The sequence below is a fragment of the Labrus bergylta genome, chromosome 17 (genome assembly GCF_963930695.1).
Source record: "Labrus bergylta chromosome 17, fLabBer1.1, whole genome shotgun sequence".
NCBI classification, from domain to species: Eukaryota; Metazoa; Chordata; class Actinopteri; order Labriformes; family Labridae; genus Labrus; species Labrus bergylta.
Window position 1 is genome coordinate 1,883,972 of NC_089211.1, and position 23,411 is coordinate 1,907,382.

General features: G+C 39.2%; 1 protein-coding gene across 2 annotated transcripts in view; it reads right to left on the reverse strand.

Annotated features, from left to right (window-relative positions):
* Positions 1-16,682: 16,682 nt before the first annotated feature.
* LOC109981668 (leucine-rich repeat transmembrane neuronal protein 4) overlaps positions 16,683-23,411 on the reverse strand; it is a 122,047-nt gene continuing 115,318 nt past the window's right edge. The window contains exon 3 of one of the 2 annotated variants that reach the window (XM_065965569.1): positions 16,683-22,971. In XM_065965569.1, the coding sequence (XP_065821641.1) occupies positions 22,651-22,971 (321 nt within the window). In that variant the 3' untranslated portion in view covers positions 16,683-22,650. The remainder of the gene's footprint in view (positions 22,972-23,411) is intronic. The other variant, XR_010669006.1, reaches the window with a different exon arrangement.

Here is a 23,411-nt window from a genome sequence, read left to right on the forward strand (position 1 = left end):
AGGTAAGCCTTATTTTGCATTTTGCCCTTTGTGTCTTGTTAAATATTGTCTTTATCTTCACTTGGGTCATCTTTGTTTTTTTGCACACTGTGACAATTATGTCACTTCCCAATACCCATGCTTACAGTATTTGCGATTAAAGCACCTCGTGTTATCAACTACCTCTAAATGTCAATAGTGCCCAGTTGTCTGTTAAGACTATAGCATGTTGAAGATTATTATAGGGCACACTGGGACATGCCTGGTTAATCTTATTTCCCCCTTCAGACAATGTATGGCTCAATTAACTTGGACACATTGTTGGTTTTAGTTAATTTCCATATAATTAACAAATAAGAAGGGCTGTAAATAGTAGACTCATTTAAATATATATTAGCAGAGCAATCAAGTCTAGAGGTCTCCTGAATTTAAAATAGATAGAAGAAACAAGTCTTCCATATGATTGAGAGATCATTTTATATTCAAGATGTTGACAATATCATTATGCTTCATTCACACTTGCACTAAACTCCTGTAAACATCTTTACATTTTGAAGGTGAGCTGCATTTGTGGTCTCAAACAGCCCAATTTGTCACGCAGATAGTGTCACGCATTTATAGTCATTTAGTCATTTTTCCCCATGAAGCTGAATTGAACCGATGTGAGATCACAGCAGGAAATTTTCACATCAAGTGATAGGGTGATGACATTTTCATCCCGCAACTGACAGACAATGTTTTATTACCCTCAGTGGAAGTAACACCTTCATGTTTTTGTTTTTCTGTTCACAAGTACTGTATGTACTTCTCCACCCTTTTGTTGATGCTGTTTAAAAGATTGAACTATATCTATTGATTTCAAGTAAAAAATTGTCATTAAGCGTCAGTTTCTGTTGCTTCATTTGGCATTTTGTTTTTCAAAATCTGAATTTCTCCTTTTGGACTAATGAAATATTTTTAAAAAGTAAGATCTCAGTGAGTGGAATTCATGTTAAAGTAGAACTGCACAAGGACCAGTGTTAGTAAAAGTGTGATCAAAGAATTGCAGATTATGATGTTTAATATTTTATACTATTTCATGCCAATTCAAAATTTTTGCATTCTAAAAATAATAAGGTGTAGTGCAATTCGAATTTCATGAATATATTTGAACACATCAAAGGTCTGAATGATGTTAAACTAAAATGACTTCCAGATGCCAAATTTGAATTGAATGACAAGCCATTTAGAAGCCAAAAGAGACACTTTCCATCACTGAGCTTGTAAAGATTGATTTCTAAAAGAGCCAGAATGCAAATCATTTCTTAAAACAAAAGCTCTTTCTGACTCAAACTAACTGGACTAAAAGCCATGAGATCATAAAGGTTATTGTTCAGAGTTTGTAAATCCCTAGATTATGTGCTCCTATAAAATTCTTTGTATCTCTCTAAGTAAAGTAAAATGGGGCGCAGATGGCCTAGCGGTTAGGTTCCGTCCCATGTACGGAGGATATGGTCCTCCAAAAGGGCGGCCACGGTTGAGTCATTCCCCACTGTCTCCCTGTTTTCCAACCCCTGTTAAATAAATAAATGTTCAAGCTCTCATTGGATCTTAAAATAGTATACATGGTCAGAGTCAAGCGAACCAAAGCTTTCTAGCAATGCAGAATGAGTGATTACAAAGAACAGCAGTTGTGTACATGGCAGTAATAATGAGAAAAACACAGACAGCTCTGATGGTCGGGGGAGCTAAATCATCAAAAAAGCTCATTGTGCAGCAATCAGTTAATGTTATTAAATCTAGTTAAATATCAACAGAATTAAAGGCAGGGTTGGTCATTTTCTCCGGTTCACTTTTTAAGATTTTGGTTGAAATTGTCTTTAGGTCCTGACAGTAATTAATAATTCATGTGCTCCGACATAGAAACTCAGAAAATCTTTCATCTGAATCAGTTGTAAGTCTGTAAAAACTTTGACCAATGTCTGCTATGAGGTACCAATCTGATGAACCAATCAGACGCCTCCCTGTCTCTCTGCTCGTTCTCTACCCCATGCATGCACGAGCCCACACTCAAAGCATGAGCTGAGGTCCGCTTCTGGACCAATGGTGCTCGTGCATGTAAGTGAGGGGGCGTGGCTTTAGAGGGAGCACAGAGGGGAGGGGGTGCAGACGGAGCACTGAGGGAATGCTACTTTCAAAATCATGCTAGTTTTCCAAAATGACCAACCCTGCCCTTAACAGAGTGACTGATAATGTAGTTAATGTCTTTGTTAACGGTTAACTGAGTTACATTTTTATATTAACTATGCCCACCTCTGGTAATGAGTGCACTGGCCCTTTAAACCTTTTGTATGAGTAGCCTAATGAAGTTCTTTGAAGACAGTAACCCTAGAATCTGAGGTTGTCCAACTGTTCTGCTCATTATTGTGTCATTATTATAAGCTGACTTTAGTTCTTATTTATTTGATGGAATAAAAAGTAAGAGCTTGACTTGTGGCCAACACAGTGAAGTAATGCCATTGTGCTATTAATGAGTGGGTAACTTCAAACAGACTGGTAAATCAGACACAGCAGGGAATGGTAAGATAATAAAAATCAAGAGAATTACTCAACAGTTGGTTACGCCACCAGCAGAGAGTTCGATAGAGGGGTCTTTTAATATTGCTGTTGTGGCGTCCTGGAGAGAGTCTTATGGATTTGGATCTTCTGTACTGCTGGGTTCAGGTGTTGCTCATTGAGCAGCCTTATTGCCTTACTGAATGTAGCGGTACAGGAACGGCTCACCAAGTCCATTTACAGACAACAAGGTGTGCTTTCTCTGAGCCCTGTTCACTGTGCAGTAACAGTAATTGGAAAATCTGATGCATTTACATCCGTAGAGATTATAACAACCACAACAAGAAAAAGCTTTTTAATCAATTGAGTCTCTCTCGGGAGTGTGATAAATTCTTTGTAAGCCAGGCTGTCCAAAAGAGAGCCTCTCTCTGTTTGATAACCGTGTTCAGTTCGAGCTTTGCAACTACTTAAATGTTGACGCGACGAGAGCAGAAATCTACTTGTTACTCTCCTGAGGCGTGATTCAGTTCTTTAGAAGATACAGCCCTTGATGCAAACAAAAAGCTTTACCAAAAATAACATGCAACAAACTTTCGAAGACTGGAAGTTTTTCTGTATGTTTTTTCCATTGAAGTTAAGATCTATTTCCTGCGACGAGCTCGTTCATTTTTAGAGAACAGAGTTTTGTTTTGATGGCTAAAGAAGAAGAGAGGAGAGTACTCTGGAGCATTGTTGGCGAAGACAGATTTAGGACGATAGGGGATTTCATTTCCTTTGTGCCCTTGAAGATGACCATAAATGAGTTAGAGACTGCTGTCTAGAGGCCTGGAAGGAGAGAGAAAATATCCTGTATTGCTTGAACTATGATGGATTTTTTTCAACTTTTAAAAATATATTTCAATAAACATACTGTATCTCTCCACATTGGATGCTCAGTATGTAGAATTTACACATGAATTAATGATTTCCCTTGCTGCCAATGACTAAATACTAAGACGGGAAGAAGAACCCAAAGGCTTCAAAAGGGCCCCGCGACAAACTTCCACTAATCATCAATCATCTATCAAAAGGGGAAAGATGAAACGGCCTATTTAGGACATGTATGAATTCTTTACATCCCTTCTTCTAAAAGCGTAATCTTTAGCAAATAAACTAGGAAAAACTCTGTCTGAGATCTACAAGAGTAGTGAACGGGTCAGGGGCCATGCATCTTCCGCCTGGTCTTTTTCATGATTTGCTCCCATCTGGCCATTAAACCCCCAGCCAGCACATTCCCTGCCCTGCAGAGACTAACGTGTGTTGATAAATTTAGCCCATTATGCAGGGAAATTAGTGGCCTGTTACAGCTCTGCACTGCACTATTTGGCTTGTGGCTGAAAGCAAGATGTCTGTCATTACCTGGTCCAAAGGCCATTTTAAAAGCCTATCTTCCTTTTAAAACAAGAAAAAAAGGAGGGAAATGGAAAATGCTCCAAGCAAATTAAATGGACAAGAGTTTGGATTGACTACATTTACAGAGGAAAACGAGTTGGAAAAGATTTCTGCATTGTAAATGTTCCCTGTTCACAGGGCTGGAGCTCCATGTTTCAGCTTGATTACTATGCAAGGTTGTTGCGCCATTTGTGAGGTTCATTCATTCATCTTCATACTTGGCTTTTACCCAACACTTCTATCTTCATTTCCCCTTGGAGAAAAAACAGGATGCTAATGCAATATAAATGAAAGACATAGTAAATAGAGCACATATCAGGATTCCCCCTTTTTAAAAGAGTGTTTTGCTGCTATTCAACATTCAGTATGTATCGCATTAGGCTTCTGAACTGCTTACATATAGGGTGACATCTCTGATGATATTGCTCCTTCAGGAAATAATCTATCAGCAAATGAACATGCTTGGCCCCAGTAGAAGCATAGTTACAACACAATTGTTTTCCTGCTTGTGCATTTTTGCTAATTCTGCGGCTGCAAATGAATCTGTTTGTGCGTGGGAGGGCAGAGTGGCACAGCACTGATTGTGTTTATGCAGATCAGTGGAGCTTTGGTAACAATTCTGGCATGAAACAGCAAAACCAACTAGAATGGAGCAGGTTTTTATTTACTTATTTATCTATTTTCCCTAACCCCTGAATTAGGGTAATATGCACACAATGGAGTCATAACAAGATTGAGGAACAACAGAAACTCTTCTTTTGAGCGTGTCCCAAAATGATAAGTTGAGGAGACAGAGGGGGCCCTAGCTTACACCCGCTGCAAAACAGGAAGGTATCAATAGTATTTTTTACAAGATACAGTTGTCATTCTCTTGCCTAACCGTCATTCAGCTTCAGTTAGCACAAACTTCTGATGGATTTCTACAGTGAAAAGATTCTCATTTTCAGCATCTATACACACGTTTAAGAGAAGATAACACTCTCCTCTACACATGCATTATGTTGCCCTTCCTCTACCCTCTTGCGCTGGATTCAGACTGGATATGTTAGCTGCCATGAGCTCGGGCCACCAGTATTGGTCGGGATTACACTAGGTTAAAATGAAAGGCCCATGCAGTATTCAAGGGCCAGCATTAAATATACATTAATAAAGGCTAAGTTTCTTTTAGTTGTTGGGAATAATTTCTCTCAGACTCAAAGTAGTACACTTTAAGCATATTTAATCACCCATCCAAGAGAGCTACTCTCTTCCTGTGATCAGATAATTGGAAGGTTTCTTATCCAACAAATTTCCTTCAAGATTTCTGATCAAATGGCAACAGGACATTTTTTTTGCACAACTTCTTGTAGGCCAATTTAAAGTCATAATTAACATATAAATACAATTATTGAGGGCTATTGTGGACAGGGTAGTAAAGGGAAAAGGCGTCCCATGCCTCTGGCTACAAAGGGAAAATAAGGATAACAGTAAAATCGAGGCACAAACACTTCATAGGTCTCTCATTTAATTCCGACTGTTGGACCCAACTGAACTCCGATTTGTAGCTTTAAAATATTCACCCCTCTCTCTGGGCCTCAGAGAATTTAGTTAAATACCAAGGTCATACATTTATCAAAAATCCACATCTTAGTCTATCAAGTTGGGATTATGCACACCGCTCTATTTTTCTCTCCTCTCCTCTTGTCTCCCTATCCTTCAACATTTATCGCTTTATTATTCACAGTGCAAGTCAAGTACCCTGAAGACAACTTTTACCAAATGCATTGATTTCAATGTGCTCTCTAGAAGATAAAAAATAATAATAACACAAACACACACACACACACACACACACACAAGCAATCAGCTCATATTCTGGGCGCTCAACCAATTCTAATGAGTCTGACCGCTCTTTCCATTCGTACTTTCAGGCCTTCTTTCTTCTCCTCATCCCTGACCTATAACCAGAACAGCATGTCTCAACACAGTGTACTGTGAACACAGCCAGAAACATAACTTTATTTCTCCACTAATTCAGTTACATGGCAGTAGAACCAATTGGACATCACTTTCACAGCACCTAAGAGGGTTATGTTTAGCCAAAAGTGTATTGCTTGAGATTGATTTGTTGGACAGGATGGTTTCAAAAGGGATAAATAAAGATTAGATCCACAAATGTTTTCTGGACCATAAGGTCAATGTTCTGGACTGGGTGTGGAGGGTTTTTACCAGTCAGAGTTTGAATGCTACACATTGGACGGGCAGTGTAAAGAGGTTGCAGATTGCAAGAAACTGATTACCCCTCAACCTCAGCCAACCTTTCCTGGCATGTAGGAGTTGCTGCAAAAGTAGCACAAGTGTTGATTTGCCTGTTCTGGGCTTCTTACACAAGATGGCAAGGCAACCTGAATTGGCTCCATGGAAGTGAACACTTGTCCCTATTTAATTATCTCTTATGTAATTCTAATTTTCAGGTGATAAGATGTAAATACATTTTCTGATCTTCTCTAAATCTTTCAGTGTTCCTCAATCTTAATTAACAATGCCTCAGGTGTAGTGCTGTAAATTGTTGGTCTTTTACATACAGTTACTTATCTGTATATTTCCCCTTTTATTGTAATGTAACAACTTGCGTTTTGTTGTTTTTTGTAATTTATACTCTTTGCATTTATATAGTTTGATGAACCAAATCTCACAGATTGTCTTTGTGAAAAAAGGTTTTAGGTTATAAAAATAAATTCCGAACAAAATGACACTGACTTGTAATATGAATGCAAGCTTTTGTAAAACGGGGATTAGTTGCCTTGGTAACACTTCAAATTAAGGTCACAAATATTCACCATTAAATTATATCTTAATAGCTTGCTAATTAGTAGTATACTGGCTGCTTATTAAGCGCTTATTCATACCTTATTCTACATGGCCTTCTATAGATAATAAGCCATTAACTAAGAGTTTGGCATCAAAACTCTCCTCACTACTGCTTATTAATAATAAGTCAGGAAATTTTTGATTGAATTAATTATAAGCTTAATATGCTTTTTCTTACTCCTACCTTTATAAGGGCCATACTAAGCAAAGCCTATTAAGATCGTAATTCATGTTGAGGATGGCCTGCTGCTATGGATTCTACATGACCTTCTATAGATAATAAGCCATTGACTAAGAGTTTGGCATCTAACTACTGCTTATAGCTCCCACAACTTTCAGCGCGGTGATCTGTCACCCCTACCACCCAGCGTCCCTGATGCTCGGCCACCACCATTGGACTGTGTTGTCCCAACAACCACCGCCGTCCCCATGCATTAATAAGCAGTAATTAGTACGGTATTGATGGCAAGCTCTTAGTTAATGGCCTAGTAGCTGTAGAGTAAGGTACTAATAAGCACCTACTATTGACTAATAAGCTGCCAGTATGCTACTACATAGAATGCTAATAAGTTAGTTAATATTCTAGTTATTATATTTGTTATTCAACACTAATTCCAGTTAAAGCCAAATGTACTCCTCCATCTGCTACCTCTTATACCCATTTTACCACATGCACACAATCCGATGATACACTATTTCACACTTGAAAAGATTTACTATTGTGAAGATCTTTGAATGTCCAGAGAAATCACTTTTTTTCCATCTATTCATCTACAATATAAGAGCCCTTCTTCTTCCCTGATCTTCTCCGCTCTGCTTTGTTAGCCTGTAATGAAACCATTCTTCGGCCTCGGCACTAAAGGCCCTACCTAGTGAGGGGTTTTAGTGCAACCTTCCCGCTGTAAATGTTCAAGTAATGCATGAGTTGTGTGTTTGTGTGTGTGCTTAGGTGTGTTTGTGTGTGTGTTCTACCTTGGGAGTCTACATTTGGAAGAAGCAGCAATTTAGACAAAAGCAGTTTAAGTCAGGTAAGAGAGATCCAGTTCTGTAGAGTGATTGCACCCCATGAGAGAGACTAAAACCTCCACACGAGGGAGTTTCAGATAGTTTGTACTAAGAAAAAAAATAGACACTTTGAAACCCCTCGAGAGACACTGAAACCTGAGGCAAAATGTCTACCTTGTTTTCTCAAGTTAGTGAAATGAAGCAGCTGTGCTTTGCACCTTGCCACCAAAGAAAATCTCTTTGTAGTAACACCACATGTGACCAAAGTAGTTGTTTTTTTTAAGCTAGCTGTTTTGTCATTGGAAATCACTTCCATTATATAACAGAAAAAGTTTGATACTCAAGCTTTTGTATCTACTTTGTTTTACTTATATCCCATGAGATTCCTGGCTCTGTTAAGTTGTCTGTGCTTATAACAAAGCAAAGATAAATGAAAATGATGCACTCAACAATGAAGTTGTTACAGGTGGAATTTGATCATATGATTAGAGATTTGATAAAAAATAAACACTTTGAATGCTTTATAGGCTTTATTTTGAAGCAGCTGCAGAAGTAATACACTTAGCTTCAAATGATAAATGGGCCTAAAATCTTGCCCCTGAACGTGTTTGTTAGAACCAACCTGCAATCTCAGTTGTTGAAAAATGAAAACGATGCAATTGAATGAAAACAGCTTTTCGCCTTGCCATGGGCTGGACTTAAGTAAGAATCAATCATTAAGGATGTATTTATAACAGGCTGCTAGTAGCTTTCTCTGCATTTAAATGTATGACATTTCACTTTGTCAGTACTTTGCAATATGCCTTACGGACAGACATCTTTTTTTAAGTCCATACCATAAAGAGTTAGGCTTAGGTGATTTAAATGTTGCTAATATGTGTTTTAATTTAGTTTGTGAGAATTAATATGATAAGTGGAGATATAAAGGTAAATCAATGTTCACTCTAAATGGCCAAAATGGTGCCCCGTGCGCAGCCTAAACACGTTCTCAGGTGCACACAGTCGCAGGAACAAACCACAGAAATTAAATCAAAAGTCTGTGGCACACTGAAAATAACTTTTCTATATTTTATTGTGTGCGAACAACGCATTTAGCCTGTAGCTTCATTTACAGGCTAAGCTTCCGTTTGCCCAGTCCAGGTATAAATGTTATTTGTGTCTGTGTGTGTGTGCCATGCAAATTTCACACTTCAGGCCATGACTTGGTGCCACAATTGGGCCAGCCCAGTCAGATAAAAGTCTATTGCTCCACCAGAATTGTAAAGGGGTTACTGTTTAACACGTTTCAAGCATTGAACATATTCGGTACATTAATATGTACATTATTTACTGTGTATATTTCATAGCATTTCATGAAACCTATCTACTGGCTTTGAGTTCATTTGCTTTCCAGACTGCAACTCTTAAGCTTCATAAATATGTAAACAACATATTTGATGGAGCCTTCTAAGTTTCAGAATCCTCCCCTTCTTCCCTCTCATTATATGACAGTATATCCTAGCGGGGAGGCGGCAGATTAAGCCTAAGCTCATTGCCCTCCCTTCAGGGGGCTGCATGTGTCCCTGCTTCCCCTCTATTAATGTCTGAGGCTCACGCTTTCTAGTGGAGAGAAACATCTGTCTGGTTTAAAGCTTAAAAACTGTTTGGGAAACCTCATTGACCTTGAATGTGCATCTTCAAATCTCTGTCTGAAACCCAGCAGCTGGGCTTCTCTCGGCTCTATCACAGGGGTTTGGACTCTCCCTCCCCTAAATCCTGTAACAGTGGGTTGTTGTATTGGAAAACCTGTGCTTATTGCTTCCCTGCTGGCATGTAACTCTCAGCTGTTGCCCTGCTCTCTGTGTGAAGACAACCTAACAGCACACTCTAGAAATGTTATCTTCACACTGTAGTTACTTCAAAAGTTTTCCCATCTGAGTAAACTAACACCTAGAATGATAAAAAAAAAAAAAGAACTATTTTTATTTTAAAAAATGTACCGATTTGTAATTTATTTCACTCCTTTTTTATGCATTTTAACTGCAGCTTGATTGCAACAGGCTGCCATAGCATAAAACTCCTCTCTTTGTCAGGATGGTTTTAGGAGCCATTCAGAAGTTTCAAATGAACATTATCTTGGTGCAGATTTTAATGATCAGTTTAATGTTTTTTTTTTAATGTATGTTTTCCCTTCCTTCTTCTTGAAAAGAAACCCACAAAGAAAAACTAAATTATTAATGCTGTCAATTCATTAAAAACAGTGAATAAATTACAGGCTTTGTAATTAATTCATCACAATTAATCGTATATTGATGAAATGATTCCAATACAGTTAAACTTACTGCATAACCCTGGTTTCACATGGTTATATCAAGCCTTCACGTTTAAATTATATTCTGTTCTTCATGTGATAATCATTTATAATAGCAAGTGTGCGTTCGTGGAGGAAGCTCAATGACTTAACAAAATGATTGAAAAGAACATGCTTCTTATCGGCATCTAAACTTCATTAAAAAAACTTTTGAAACAGCGACAGTGGTAGATTGATCTTAAAGAGGAAATGTGACACTTCAATAGATGTATTCAAGGGTTGAACATCAGTGTGTGCGTTTGCGTAGAGGCTGACACAGATCGGAGGATAGATCGAGGGCAGACTGACTTGGATGGAAAAAATAATAACAACCAAATGCCAATGACATTCTTGGCATCTGATGTCGTCAAAATTTCAAACTCTGCTGTGGAGGGTTGTAAGATCAGTCACGCATGACGCCAGCAGTAAATTAATGAGCATCTGTTTTGTTTTTTTTAGACGTGTTACTTTTTCTGTAATTAATTCATAAAAATGAACGTGTTACTCTGACAGCCCTTTTAATTATTAACAAATGAATATACATTGTTTTTACATTTCTTCAAACATCTTAAAAACCCTTTCAAATTCTGCACATGGAAAGACAAGCCTGCATGAACGCACAAAACCAAAAGAGATCAAATAGTGCAAAATGTAAACTCTATTTTTAAACGGTGACTGCTCATTCCAGGTCAAGGGGAAGAAACGGTGCAGAGTGTAAAAAGCAAAATGCCAAAGGGAACATAGAAAAGGCTCTCTTTGGCTTTCCATAGAGGGCAACTATTGTGGGTGAAATTTACTTAAGCTGACTCCGGACTGAGGACGGACACAGTTAAAAGCCAGAGTGGGTTGTTCGAGGACAGGACATTTTACAATCCCTGAGGAGTTCCATTGCCACCAGAGGATGTGGGGCTAACAGTGCTATAGAAATTTTTGCCTAGGTAATAGGAAAAAAAAAAAAAGTAGAAAGAAGGAGACTGAGAGAGGGGGGGGGGGGGGGGGGGGTGGAGGTAAGGTTGCGAAAACATTGAGAAACAACCTAAGAGTGTCTGAAAGCCATGTATTTTCGACTTCCTTCCAGTCAGGAATGTTATAGCCCCACACCCCCATCACTTTTCTTTAAAGGTCACTGAGAATCAGACTGTGTGCACTTACCAAGCCACCTGACCAGGCCAATCAACCACCAGCCATGGGCCTTTTTTTACACAGTCTGAGATGAGGTAGGCTGCGTGCAATCAGCTGAAAGAGGCTGACCCCTCAGCCATGTCAGACCTTTTTTAACCTTTCAGATAAAGGTGCTCCTTCCTTTGCAGAGGGAAAGCTTGTACCCTTCGAAAACAGCAATTTGTTCTATTTGATGTAATGCTACCCTGAGGGGTTCTGTGTATCTTGTATCTTGTAATACTAAAAATAAAAATGATCCTGCTATGTTTAATTTGCATAAATGGGAAGTTATTGATGATCCAGCTCAATTAAAAATGCATTATGTCACCTCATAAACAACCTTTTCTTACTGGTTAGCGTAAATTAGGGTTAGCCCTAACATTGGCAGTGTTCATGAGCAGTTAGCGGTTAGGGTTATGATCATTTTGTCGGCTAACTGATGCCTTCATGTCTCCATGTTTAAATGTTTGATGAATGAGTACTGCTTAGTTTCATGGCGTTTGTCTTGACGTTCCTCCAGAGGGTGTGTGATCATTGAAGGAGAAAAGTAAAAGATAGCAAGACCCCCATGTCGTGAAAACCGCTGTGAGCCGGACTGTGAGCGGGCCTGTCATGTTCTTCCAAGGCGGTGATGGCATGATGTGTGCATGTGAAGTGACAGCAAGGATGAAGCAAACAGATCTCCAGTCTATGTGACACTTGAAGGCTCCTCCTTTTGCTGAGGGTAGAAACAAGCCATCTGAATTCATCAACTTTTTTTCCAAGGTGTTTGTGTGACAGTCGTGTCTCCTGGAAAAAAAGTTTTAGAAATAAACACAAACTCTAAAATGTAGGTTATGCTGCTGCTATTTAAGTATTTTCATAATGTTTTCCCCCCATAGCCTGTGCCTGTTCAGTACTTTAGTGACTCACTGTGCATGTCAGTTGCAGGACAGGTACAGTTGCTGGCACATTATTAGAAAAGTGTTTTATTGTCATTTTATTTTGTCAGGGGGCAGCAGTAGCTCAGTCTGGATGTGGACTGCTTGGAAAACCGCCGCTCTCCATAGCAGTGTGTAGCAGCCCCACTCGGACATCTTTCCACTAATGCATGTCCACAGGTCCTGCATGTGTGTAATTCGGGCCGAGAAGCATGTCTCTCAGAATTTCCATAAAGGATTAATAAAGTATGTAAAAAAAAATATATATATATATATATATATATAAATCTATCTTTACGGTTGATGACCCCATTTCGCCCCATTTCTTCAAAGCAGATTTGAAATACAATTTAACATTTTAAATGTCTTAAAAAGTTTGACCTCTTATTACAAAAAGTTATATGGAACAATATGTTGCTCCAGACGCTGCTGGATGAAATATGATAACTTGAAATGATGTCACTTGAGTCAGCATTTGTCTGGACTATAGGGTCTGTAGTGCAATTTTTATACATCTTACTTTGGTAAGCACTGAGATAAAACAGAACTATATTCATCCATAGCATAGAAAAATATCTGAATTTCAAAATATAATAAAATAAATAACAATTTTATGTAAATTGCTAATCAGAAATGAACATGTTTCAAGAATCAAATACAGCTTATTGGTAATGGTAATATTAAGGTTTATTTAAATGTGAATTTGTTAATGTTAATATCCTCGCAGCAAGGTGATTGCAAGGGCCTCTTTCTGGTTTTATAATTTAGGGTATATTTCTTAGGGGTCATAAATCAAGAAACTATGGTGCTGCATTTTTGTGATTGCAGCCTTCCAGTTTGCTGAATTTCTCTCCAGCCGTAACTGGCTCAGGAGTGCTGTAGTATTTAGAGCCATACTGATGAGTGTGTGACCCAGGTGGGGCTCCCATCTGCACACACAAAAAAAGCCAAAATGCACTTCGATGTGCATTTGACTGTGCTTTACTTCCTGTCCAGCGGGCACGATGTGAGAATTATCACATCTTTTACTTCTTTCATGTTGGCGCTATTTTAACATCTGGGAAGCCCCACAAGGTTCAGTGCTTGGACCAATTCTCTTTACATTATATATGCTTCCTCTGGGAAATATTATGAGGAAACACTCCATACAGTTTCATTGTTATGCAGATGATACTCAGCTTTATGTATCAATGAAGCCCGATGGCCCCAGTCAGTTATGTCAGCTAGAAACGTGCCTTAAGGACGTTAGGACCTGGATGACCAGAAATGTTTTGCTACTTAACTCAGACAAGACTGAAGTTATTGTGCTAGGCCCTAAGAACCTCAGAGAGACTTTTTCTAGTGATTTGACTGTCCTTAGTGACATCAGCCTGACATCTAGCACCACTATTAGGAATCTAGGAGTTCTTTTTGATCAAGATATGTCTTTTAGCTCTCACATCAGACAAGTTTCAAGAACAGCCTATTTTCACCTTCGTAATATATCCAAGATCAGGAATATCCTGTCGCAAAATGATGCAGAAAAACTAGTTCATGCATTTGTTACCTCCGGACTGGATTATTGTAACTCTCTTTTGTCAGGGTGCTCTGGCAAGTCTCTAAAGACTCTTCAACTGGTCCAGAATGCTGCAGCTCGTGTACTGACCAGAACCAGGAAATGGGACCACATCACTCCTGTCTTGGCTTCTCTGCACTGGCTCCCCATACAGTCTAGAATAGAATTCAAGATCCTTCTTCTCACTTACAAAGCTCTAAGTGGCCAGGCACCATCTTATCTTAAGGAGCTACTAGTGCCGTACTGTCCCTCGAGAGCATTGCGGTCCCGGAGTGCAGGCCTGCTGGTGGTACCTACAGTCTCTAAGTGTACTATGGGGGGTAAAGCCTTCAGTTATCGGGCTCTTCTCCTCTGGAACCGCCTTCCAGCCGGGGTCCGGGAGGCAGACACAGTCTGTATTTTTAAGAATAGACTTAAAACTTTCCTTTTTGATAAATCTTATAGTTAGTGCTGGTGTAGACCAGCTCTTAGTTATGCTGCTATAGGCTTAGACTACCGGGGGAACTGGCACCTTGAGTTCCTCTCTCTCTCTCTCTCTCTCTGTGCATATACAGTACATCATATTACTGCATGTATCTATCTGTAAATCTCAGTCACTAACCACCTACTTTCCTGGGAGCTCTTGAGCTCTCTTAGGCTCCTCAAGATCGTTGGTTGACGGCCTGCCAGAACACTGTAACTTTTGCTGCTTTGCTAAAGTGCTCATGATGGATAGGCCGGGTCTTTGTAATATAGCAATAAGTAAGGTCTTCTACCTGCTTTTTGTAACATAACAATGAGTAAGGTCTTTTTACCTGCTCTTTTGTAATGTTAACAGACAAAGAGTAAGGTATTTTACCTGCTTTTTGTAAAGTGTCTTGAGATAACACTTGTTATGAGTTGACGCTATACAAATGAATTGAATTGAATTGAAGCAACTTTTCCAAAAACAGGAATATAACTTTTACAAGAAAAGACTCAATTCAACTACAATGTGTTATAAGGAAAATATCTGAGTGTTAATCCTTATTCAAGCTCTTCACTTTTCTATACACCATAGAGCAAAGATGATGCCCAGATGATGTTTGGGTACACAGATTGTTCCAGCATTTTGGCAAGATTCAGACTCATCTGTTTGTTGTATGGAACTCTCAGTTACTTCAGCTGGAGTGGATGACAATCTCTTCACATGAAGGAGGACTGTCACACACTGTGATCACAGAACACAATGTGGTCCCCACATTTCTTGATCTTACCATGCTCTCTGAGTGCTATTTTCAAGGAAAACCCCCAGTCAGACTAACAACAAGCTGTCAGAGCCTGCTGAGTGTGGACTTTTTGATTGCAGTCCTGCAGGTGGCAAACAGTCCAGATAACACTCATTACTGTTGATTTGTTTCGATGCTTGATGGAGTTCTGAATGTATTAAACTTGTCAGATAAAGTCTGATTTGGTTTGGTGTTTTTTTTTTTTTTTTGACATCTTACTATGTTTGTAATCAATTTTCCTTGAAAGGAAAGATTGTGGCACAATATACCAAAAGAACTCCTTAAATTAGAGCAAGAAATTGAGAAGACAGTCAGGCAGCTCTCAGATTTATAACAGAATGTTATCCAATACACAAGAGCTGCCTGCTCTGTAAAAAACAAAATGCTTGTAAATCCTTAAAAGGACTGAGGGAAGAAGAATCTGAGATTACTTAATTGTATAGTAATGTTTTAGTAAATAATTTATAGCTAGCATTACATCATAGCATTGTAAGGTACCTTAAGTACCAATACGAAGGGTAAGAAAAATAATGACACATCATTAGGTTTACTTTCTTTAGAAAAAAAAAATACTGTTTCCGTCCTTACTTTTAAGTACATCCTTGACCTTATTAAAGGTCAACTTGAAGGTCAAATTTGTCAAACATGAACTGCTATCCAATGACCGGTCAACATTTTGCTTGACAGCCTCTATCTGTTTGCCTTGTCCATATAATCCTTCTTGTCAGGAACCACAAGTTAAACATTTTTACCATGTTTTTATGAATTGTTAAGGTAGATTTAATGTTCATACCGCAGCAGAGTTGAAGAAGGGTGCATGACTCACTGCAGGCCTGCATTAACATTAAATCTAAAAAGACATTTCCCGGTCGAAATGTTGGATGTCTGGAATTCTTCTTATTGATGCAGGAGACTCTTGTTTCATATTTAGGTAAAAGGTTGCTATACTTCATTTTGCTAAATGAAGGGAGAACTTACCTTACAGGATACTGTTGAAAGGAAGATGCTTGAGAGGTCTGAAGAGGCAAGATGTCAAATTTGTAATTCAAGTAAGGTCAGTTTCTGGATCAAAATAACACATTGTGATCATGGACTAACAAATCATAGTCCTATAACATCACTGTGCTGCTTGTACACTCCTTAAAAAAATATTTTGGTTGTTTTGAGTACTTTATTGATGCTGCAATCGAGAAAGATCCTCACGTCAACTCTTAAGTGATAACTGGCATTCAGCACCCACATAGAGTTGTTGTTTTTTTTAAAGTCTTATTGCATGATACAACATTTTTCTGGTGGCTAGTTGAACCAGAACCAAACGTATAGGTGCTAACTGATTAATACCAAAAGCAATTCACATCATCAATTGTTTTCAGGTGGAAAACATGTTGTTTGTTTTATAGACTTATTCACTTATGATATAATGCCAAACAAAGCTAAATAAGCTGTGTTGTATCATATCTACAATGATATTGCAGCTAAATGACAGGCTTTCATTTTAGCATTACTTAAGGACTAATCAATATTCCTATAATGTCTTATATAACTAAAGCTCTCGTCAGGTTCTCAAAAAATGTGCAGTCTCTAAGTCCAACCTGACATGACCCGGGAAATCAACTGTGCTCCTTGAATATTAGCAAAAATCAAATGATCTTCAAACAAGACTTCACACCTCCCATCTTTAGATGTTTATTTCTGATATCATCATCAAAATTTTTACAAAACATTTTCTGACAATAATATACTCAAAGAAGAGCCATATTTTTGCGCTTGGACCAGGTCTCCACAAAAATGCTTTAGGTCTGAATACAGTAAAAAGAACCCAAAATCCAAATAAGAAAAAAAATTACAACAAACCAACTACCAAAGAAAACAATGCAGCGCATATTTACACCCTACAGAAATCGATGCTCTCTGCAGGAAATGAATGAGAAGGAGACAGCGGGGATCCCCTGGTTTATGTATAGAGCATTTTAAGAGGCAGCAATTTGATTTGAGCCTGCAAGGAAACAAAGAGTCAATCTGATATTGCTTTCTGTCAGTTTCTCTCTGCTCTGCAATATACAGCCAACTTAAGCAGAATGCAAGCTGTTGAAATAAGAACCTTTCTTTCTTCAGTGCTCACATTAAATCCAATTAGGGGCGTAAACGGTCTTTGTCAGACAAACGTAAAAGTGTGTTTCCCTGACAGAGGTTAATGATCATGCCTTCCCTTCCTGTGTCCCCTCTGACATGAGCAATAGCAGAAAAACAGAGTCAGGACAACGCCGGTCAGAGGTTAAAGACTTCCTGCTAATGTGAAACAGCATGGAACAATAACAATCAATGGGGACCGGCTTGGCCTGAACATCAGTAATGGTGACGTTGGTTCAGAGGAGGTAGAGGAGTAGGTGCTGCTATAGTTACACACACACACACACACACACACACACACACACAAACTCTCTCTCACACACACGTACACGCACACACACACAGGCCATCTGGGTACATGCAGGGTAGCTAACTCACTAGCAGTGCCTCCAGTCTGTCTTTATGCATTATAGCGTGACAAAGTTATTAATTCTTACCATTTTGCAGTCTGCACACACACTTATGACACACTAACAAAAATAGAAACTCAAACTGCAAATCTTAAATGGCAGATGGGGAGCATTTGCATTTTTTTTTCTCCTTTTTTTGCTTAGCCCTCCTATTTGTGTGTGTATAAGTGCTGACTCTGGCGCCATGACTGGCTGTATTGGTATGCCCCAGCACTGCCTGCGGTTAAGACACAGATGTATGGCACAGAAAGAAAAGCTGCAACTCAATGCCTGGCTTGGAATTTTAAAATTTAAATCTATTTATCAGGTAATGGATTAGAACCTACTGAACCGTCATGGATGGCCTTGGGTGAATGGGAAGAAATGGGAGCGTCAAACCTGTAGTACTAAATTAGCATTTATCAAGGCATGTGTGACCTGTGTTTGTAAGGAGTTCTTTGTTTGTGTATATGCATGATTGCAGTTATAGACTGTAAATTCTAACTGTAAAATAGAGTAAATAATAATTTCCATTCATATAACTTGTTCAAAATATGTGACTGTGTCTGTTTGTCTTTGTTTATGAGCATGCATAATACATACAGTAGAAAGATTCAAGGTTATTTATGTGTATCATGTGTTTTGTCTGTGTTTGACATGTGAAACTGTACATACAGTATTCGCTTAATTTTAACATGTTCTCACCCCTAACTCATCAAATATTTCAGCTTGGTCTATGGCCCTAAGTTTCAAAATATGAATCTAGGATACCTTTCAGCTTCAGTTTCGCACATGCATGGTCATTTAATAGCTATATTAGATGTGTAAGGTCCTGTTACACTTTAAGAAAAAAGTAGGCAAGTTACCGATAACAAATAGGCATCATCAGGTTACCTTTTTTAAAGAAAGTTTGACAACAAATATTTGACATTTTATGACTTCTGGACCTGCAAAAATCATTTCTCATGGTGAAGGTTACAATGCAGCCATTAAAAAGTTTTTGATTAGTTTGACTATGACATGGTTAGCATTTAAATCTGTGCTAATGTGAATGAACCAGTGTCAGATGTGAAGCGACTAATGCACTGTTTGACAGAGTAATATACATTATGGTATTTTAAGGAGAAACAGCTTCTAAGGAGAAGTTAACATTTGACATTTGTTTCTCATATAGGAATCAAACTTCCATGTCCTGAATGAAGGTCCAGTGCTTGTTATGCTCAAGGGTTATCTAGACCTATAGAGCCTTTTATTTTTACACCTCAGGCCACTGACCAAGGTATTGTATTTGACCACTTTGGAGTGAGAATGAGCCGGTGATGTCTGAGCTTGAATGGATTTTGTCATTTCTTACAGTGGAAACACAGCTGACATTCAAAAACATAAAAAAAAAACGTTCTTTGTAACAGGAGAACATGTCCTTGCGTTTGTCCCTCTATATCCTCCCCATTGAACAGCAACTATGACTGCCCCTCCCATCTTCTCTCCTTTCTCTTCCCCACCCTCCTCGGAGATTTGCATTTAGCGTTTCCTCTGTGCATTAATACTGGAAAATTAAAGTTTTTCTCTGCAATTCTTCTCAGACCTTCATTCACCCCACCCGAAGCCAAAAACGAGACGAGGAAAATAATAGAAATGTTCCCAATGGGGACTGGAGCCCCGGACTCAAAGAGTAAAGGGGAGGAGGGTTGGGGAGCTCTTGGTGTACAAAACCATAAACAAACAAAGCAGAAGAGAAAATAAAGCCAGTGGGTGTTGCGGGGCTACACAGACGGTCCTGGAGTTTAGCTCAAACATGCATCATTAGCATGCAGTGTCTGTGCTTCCAGCTCTCTGATGGCAAAATAAATGGACAAAAGACTAAACAATTACTGGCAGCCGGATTTGAGCATTCCGCTGAACTTGTCCAATTTGATCAGGGAGGTAGTCGGGATGTATCAATCTCTTATTAGTAGTTGATTTGATTGTGAACATACAGATATTTTATTAGCATGTTCTAATTACATATGAAGGGCGAAGTAGCTTTGATCATTGGGTTTAGACTGAATTGAATCATTATCAATGTTCTGTGAGGTAATTACTACACATGGGGTACTGGGCCTTTGCAGGAGCTTATTAAAGGGAAAGCATGTCCCTGGAGTGCCTGACATGTGCCTCTACCTCCGCGTAACAGCGTATATAGTGCCAGGGAAGTCTACTTTTAATTTAGACAGGAGCAGAATGGGTTGCGGAAACAAGTAGCCTTGAAAACCTTGTAGTTGCCCATGACACGTTCTGCTGGTTCTAGGGCACTCCAGACAGGAAATAACCTTTAACTGTTTGTCTCTGGTTCAGTGCTCCTCTTTAACTGGGCATAGTTTCCCAAAATATCAGCATGCGCACAGAAATAGAACATCATTAAACAGGTTCACCCGAGTCACCAAGAGGCAGACATGGAATTCAGGCCAAGGAGTTAGCAGGGGTGGTATAGAGCAAGGCAAGACAATACATGGATAGAATTGAGAGAACTCCCATTATAAAGACATTGGCACAGCTGCTATTACAAAGTAAACTCCACCAGCACTATTAAGCAACCGTACTGAGCGAATCACCTGCTTGTTATGCATTGTCCTGTACATGAAGGGAGATGATCCCCTTCTTTGTCATGAAACCATGGAGACTTTTGGGTCACTTGTTATTTTGGGGCTGGATTTTTTTTTTTTTTTTTTTGGTAAAACATTTAACAAAATAATGGCACATCAAAAAGAAAGTTGTTCACAAGTTAAACTCTTGGTATAAAGAAAAGCACACTTCTTCTCCCCGAGTAGACCTTGAAATGGCAGATAGGGTTGGAACTCTTAAAACAAGAGAAGTGAAGTGGGATAAAAACTGACAACATGTTGTTCGGCCACCTCCTGCAAGATGAGACATGCCTGAAGTCAGTACAGAAAGTACAGATGGCTATGAAGTTTGACGCTCTAACAACAGGGCTCCCAATCTTCCCTTCTCCATGTGATTCAGTAAAATGATTGGATTTTGAGGAAAACAACTCAGTAATTTGTGTTTAATGGTAGAATAGTGTCGGGAGCAGATAGAAAAATATTTATCATTGAAACAACAGGAGCAATACAGTGGGAACCTCTTCGCAGAGTCATCTGGGTAACAGATTCCCACTGGAAAGTGTATAAGGCTCCTCCTCTGTTCACAAGCAGTTTGTGTTTCAGAAGAAGTACAGTTCATACGTTTTTTTTTTCCTTCCTTAAAGATTCGCTATATACACGATAAATAAGTTCTATTTGATTTTGTCCATGGATTAGTCTCATAGAATTTCTTGACATCATCTGTGAACACTTCAAAAAAATGGTCTCTTATGCTTCACGCCGAAACAACAAAATAACTAATCAAGATAAAACAAAGATTCCCTATCTTTGTTTTATCTTGAGGATACTCCCACTCTCACAGGACATTTTGGCAAATCATAGGTTCATTTGTCGTTGTCCTCTCGGATGACCTAGCGCCATTTTCCACCACTACGAAGTGTATGACCATGGACATGTTCCAAACTGACCCCCAGAGCACTGCTCGGATAAAGCTGAAGATGACACTTGACAGGCCATCACAGCCTTATCTGAAGTCCTCATCAGCTCCATAAGTCAACGAGAAGTGGTGCTTGACATATGTGGCCAAAGGGGTAACCCAGTGCAATAAAGTCCTGCACAGCAGACACACTTTCATGGACAAAAAAAGAGGAGTCAGCAGTATTCCCAGTACAGCCCGAGGGTTCATGCGCAGGTCATTGAAAAGCCAACGTGCTGGTTCAACTTGCCACCACCAGGCACTGTCGTTCTTTGTGGGGGAGGGGAGCTCTTCCAATCCATGGGGCGCTCACTATTGTTGTCCAGTGTGTTGAAAAGTCCAGCACTGACTCAACAATGTATTCAATTAACTGGGGCAGTGACAGTGGTCGGGCCATCAGTTAACTGGACCTTTTTAGGAATATGTACAATACTTTGCATTCTCATGTACCACAATAATTCCCCATGTGAACCTCTTTCAAGCATAGTGGGTCATTTAGCTGGGATCTCGTCGACTACAAAGACCCCCTATCTTTCCGCGGAGAGGGCCTCTGTATGTTGAAGAGATGAGTTGAACAAAGCATAGTATCTCTTTCAAAGTGTTCCTATCCTTGTTGTTGTTCAAAGCATCACTAAGCTGATGGATAGCATTTGAGCGGATGTTGGGAGGATCTGTTAAAATACATAATCATCATAAATATCTTTAAAAAAAAAAAAATCACTTTCACTACCTTACTTGCATGTATCAAATGATTACTTTGCTAATCTATTAAGACAAGCCAAGTTCATCTAAAGGGGATTTAGTTTGAATTGTGAATGTGAGTTGGGAGAGGCTAGTTTAGAAGACAAATAGGCATTTTAAGAATGCCCTCAACTAAAGCAACTTATGTGCATTAAAATATAATAAAAAATATATAAGTAAACTCTTTGGTTTGACATGCACATTAATGGAACCCAAATCCCACATCTGGAAAAACAAACAAATGGAAGAGAAAGCAAAAAAAGATAAATTCTGTAATCTCTATGAAATGGAAGATTTAAAAAAAAAAAACAATAGAATAGATATTTTGTTAATAATCTCAATATGAAGCCCCTTGCTCATCATATTGTATCTTGCTCCATCTAATGTCACTATTTGTGATCAAGGATTTGGGATTATTGCACTTTCCCTTTCACTCTCGGCTCAGTGCAGACTGAGGTGCCCCATGTTGTTGTCTTGGGATGTAGCAAAAACCTGATTCGGAAAATAAGGAAAAAAAAAACGTTTCTCATTATGCTGGATTACTTCCCATGACTCATTAGTAAGGAGTTTTTTTTATTCAGTGCGTTGGGGGAAAAAAAAGATCTGAAAAGGATTTCTCCCACTGTACTGTATCTTAGTGAGACTGTTTGTTCCAGACACCAGATCCTTCCAGGCATAATTTGAATATATTGTCCTTTTGTTCACAGACTTGTGTTCTGAAAAACAAGGCCCCACTGAATAGCCGGCTCGCCTGCCCCTTCATTTCAAAGTCATGGTGAATCAGAGGCCCTTGCCCCACTTGGAACAACCAGGCTCATGCTCGCTAGCGTCCAAATTTCAGTGTGCCTGTGCGCTCGATAGTAGGGTAATGACCACTGCTTGGACCCTCAGTCGGTGGTCTGAGGGGTGGTGGTGGTGGAGAGCGAGGCAGAGTGGCACCCATGCTGGCTGCAGAGGGTACAGCGGGCAGTGCCACAGTCTGTATAGTGCCCCTATCACATGGCCCCAGGTCCTCTAGGCCCTCCAGGCCCTGTGGGGGTCCCTCATAGCCCATGTTGAGCCGCAGGGGCTGATGGGCCTGGCAGTAGTCTACGATTGGCTGTTCATAGCGGTAGAAGGTCAGCGCGCCCAACTGGTGGGGGACCTGTTTAGATCAACAGACAGCGGAAGAGAGAGAAGGAGAATGTAATGGAGATGATTTAGTTTGGGAGGACGTGAACAAGAATGAACAAGAGTCAAGAAAATACATGAAGGAGAAGAGGGGAGACAAGAGGACAGGAAGACAGAAATGTTAGCCAACAGCTTGTCAATTCTCAGCAAAACTTGATTGTGAAAAACAGTATATTCATGTCCCAAAATATTCCCTTCAAAAGGACGATGCTGAACAAGTTCAGTATTGCCATTTATAGTTAATAATTGTGTTAAACGTTTCATTGATGACGTGAAATATTACACACTGAATTAATATCAGTTTCAGTAAGTCAATAACAATTTGATTTTTGCCCAAAATTGCGTGTCATAGTGTTTATACTGCTATATTTAACAGATTTTGGACATTATACAGAAACATCCATGCCAGGGATA